A 2,131-nucleotide genomic window follows, 5' to 3' on the forward strand; every position below is an offset into this window, starting at 1 on the left:
CGCTCTTCCAATATTTAAAGTTCAGGAAATTTTTCGAAGTCACACTAAGTTTTAAGGTCCAACTTTCAAAACTCCCCCCGCGGCACCTCTGGAAACAAAAAGGGCTATTTTCAAAATTTGTAATGGAAATGACTCATTTTGATTCTTTAAAGCTATTAAAGAGCTACGTTAAATGTGACGGTCTGATCTCTCCCTAGTCAGGACGGCCTCGTCGCACAAGGCAGTTGGAGTGGTCAGCGTGGTGCCCTCTAAAGACCGAATGATTACTTACCAGGCTAATTGCACATCATTCAATTCACCCATCTAAACTTCTGACACGAGGAAACAATCAGGGATAGCTCATATCGGGGGAAAGCGTAACTGAGATTCCAGCTGATTACTCAAAAAGAAAAGGACAGGGATAGATGCCTCCCAAGTCAGCTTCAGCGAGAGCATCTTCACCGACGTCGGTCCCCAGCTACAGCAATCATCCGGGCACGGCAGGAAGGAGACAAATGAAATTATGGAGATTGTTTAAATTCCTCTTCCCCCCAGCTTGTTGAGTGCGAGCACTACCCCTCCTTTTGGCCACAGACTCCCCCGTGGTTTAGGACGCAGTGGGGGTCCTGCAGCCCTCACCGAATGCAGCGACGATCCTGCCTGCAAAACCCCCGTCGGAAACACGTATTTGAGCCAAAACACGACAACTTCAGAAGCCTCTGAGCAAAACGCACTTGTGCTTCGCCGGATCCGGGTGCAGCAGACGGGGGGATGAGCATCCCTCCGCAGGGGGCAGCCAGAGGAGCAGGGAAGAAAGGAGGGCAGCCCTCCAAGTGGGGTCTGTCCCCCCCCGCCCCGGGCAAGGGGACCCCGCCTGCTCCTGCAGAGCACCCACCCCGAGGGCAGGGCACCCACATCCTCTGCCAGCTGCGGAAACATGCGGGATGCCCTGCATGCGTCAAACATCACCCGAGCCGTCCCCTTCCACCCACTCCATGCTTATTTCATCTCCCCTATGTATATCCGGCCGATGTAGCAAGTCTCAAATAAACACTCGATTTTCCTTAGACATACGGGGCCATTAGCACGATTTTTAAATGTCTAACCCTGGCATTCTGCTTTCCTTGAAGTTCATGCACCATATAAATAAAGTTCTGCCTGACTGGACTCACCACTGCCTGACAGCAGAGAAATATGCCAGAATGGCAAACGGCTTTATTTTAAAATGCACACCAAGGGATTCAAGCTACAAAGTATTTACTTGTCAGAAAAATCTAGCATTTTATAGAAATATATAAATATGCACGTAAACCCAGTGCTAAATATAAATATTATCCAACAAGGCTGCCGGTAAATCAGACGGTTGAGAGTAAATCTGGTGCCTGACGGCGGAGCCTGAAGAGCATCGCAGGGACACAGAAGGAGCCCGGGGCAGGAGCGAGGGACGGCAAAGCTCCCCTGCCAAAAGGGTGCTCGGAGAGGCCGGCAGCTCCGGGGCAGGGCAGAGGTGGGGACGCGGAGAGGGACGGCGGGACGTCCCCGGGGGACCGGCAGAGGCAGCGGGGCAAGCGTGGCAGGACTCAAGGGTGGGACGACCGCACTTACTTTGAGCAGCTTGCAGCGGATCTGCGCGGAGACCATGTGGCTGTTGCGGAGGTTGCCCACTCTGAACATGAGGGTGAGCTTGCCGTCCCGCATGGAGATGGCGGCGTGCTCGCTGAACATCAGGGTCTCGGCCCTCTTCTTGGGCTGAGACATCTTGATGAACATGCAGCCGATGAGGAAGGCGTCCACGATGGAGCCCAGGATGGACTGGAAGAGGAAGAGGATGATGCCCTCGGGGCATTTGTCCGTGATGTAGCGGTACCCGTAGCCGATGGTGGCCTCAGTCTCTATAAAGAAGAGGAAGGCAGAGGGGAAGTTGTAGACGTTGGCCACGCAGGGGGTGTAGCTGTCGTCGTGCGCCTTGTTCAGGTCGCCCCGCATGTAGGCGATCACCCACCACATGGAGGCCATGAAGAGCCAGGCCACGGTGTAGGTGAGGATGAAGATGAAGAGGTTCCAGCGCCACTTGAGGTCCACCAGGGTGGTGAAGAGGTCCGAGAGGTACCGGCTGGTCTCGCCGCCCAGGTTCCCGTGCTGCACGTTGCAC

At 54.4% G+C, this 2,131-nt stretch overlaps 1 protein-coding gene across 1 annotated transcript in view; it reads right to left on the minus strand.

The window, feature by feature from the left end:
• Nucleotides 1-2,131, minus strand: part of KCNJ3 (potassium inwardly-rectifying channel, subfamily J, member 3) — a 61,362-nt gene that overhangs the window by 51,260 nt on the left and 7,971 nt on the right. The window contains exon 4 of the mRNA XM_009334041.1: nt 1,585-2,130. Within this exon, the coding sequence (XP_009332316.1) occupies nt 1,585-2,130 (546 nt within the window). The remainder of the gene's footprint in view (nt 1-1,584; nt 2,131) is intronic.

The sequence above is a fragment of the Pygoscelis adeliae genome, unplaced genomic scaffold (genome assembly GCF_000699105.1).
Source record: "Pygoscelis adeliae isolate BGI_AS28 unplaced genomic scaffold, ASM69910v1 Scaffold131, whole genome shotgun sequence".
NCBI lineage: Eukaryota > Metazoa > Chordata > Aves > Sphenisciformes > Spheniscidae > Pygoscelis > Pygoscelis adeliae.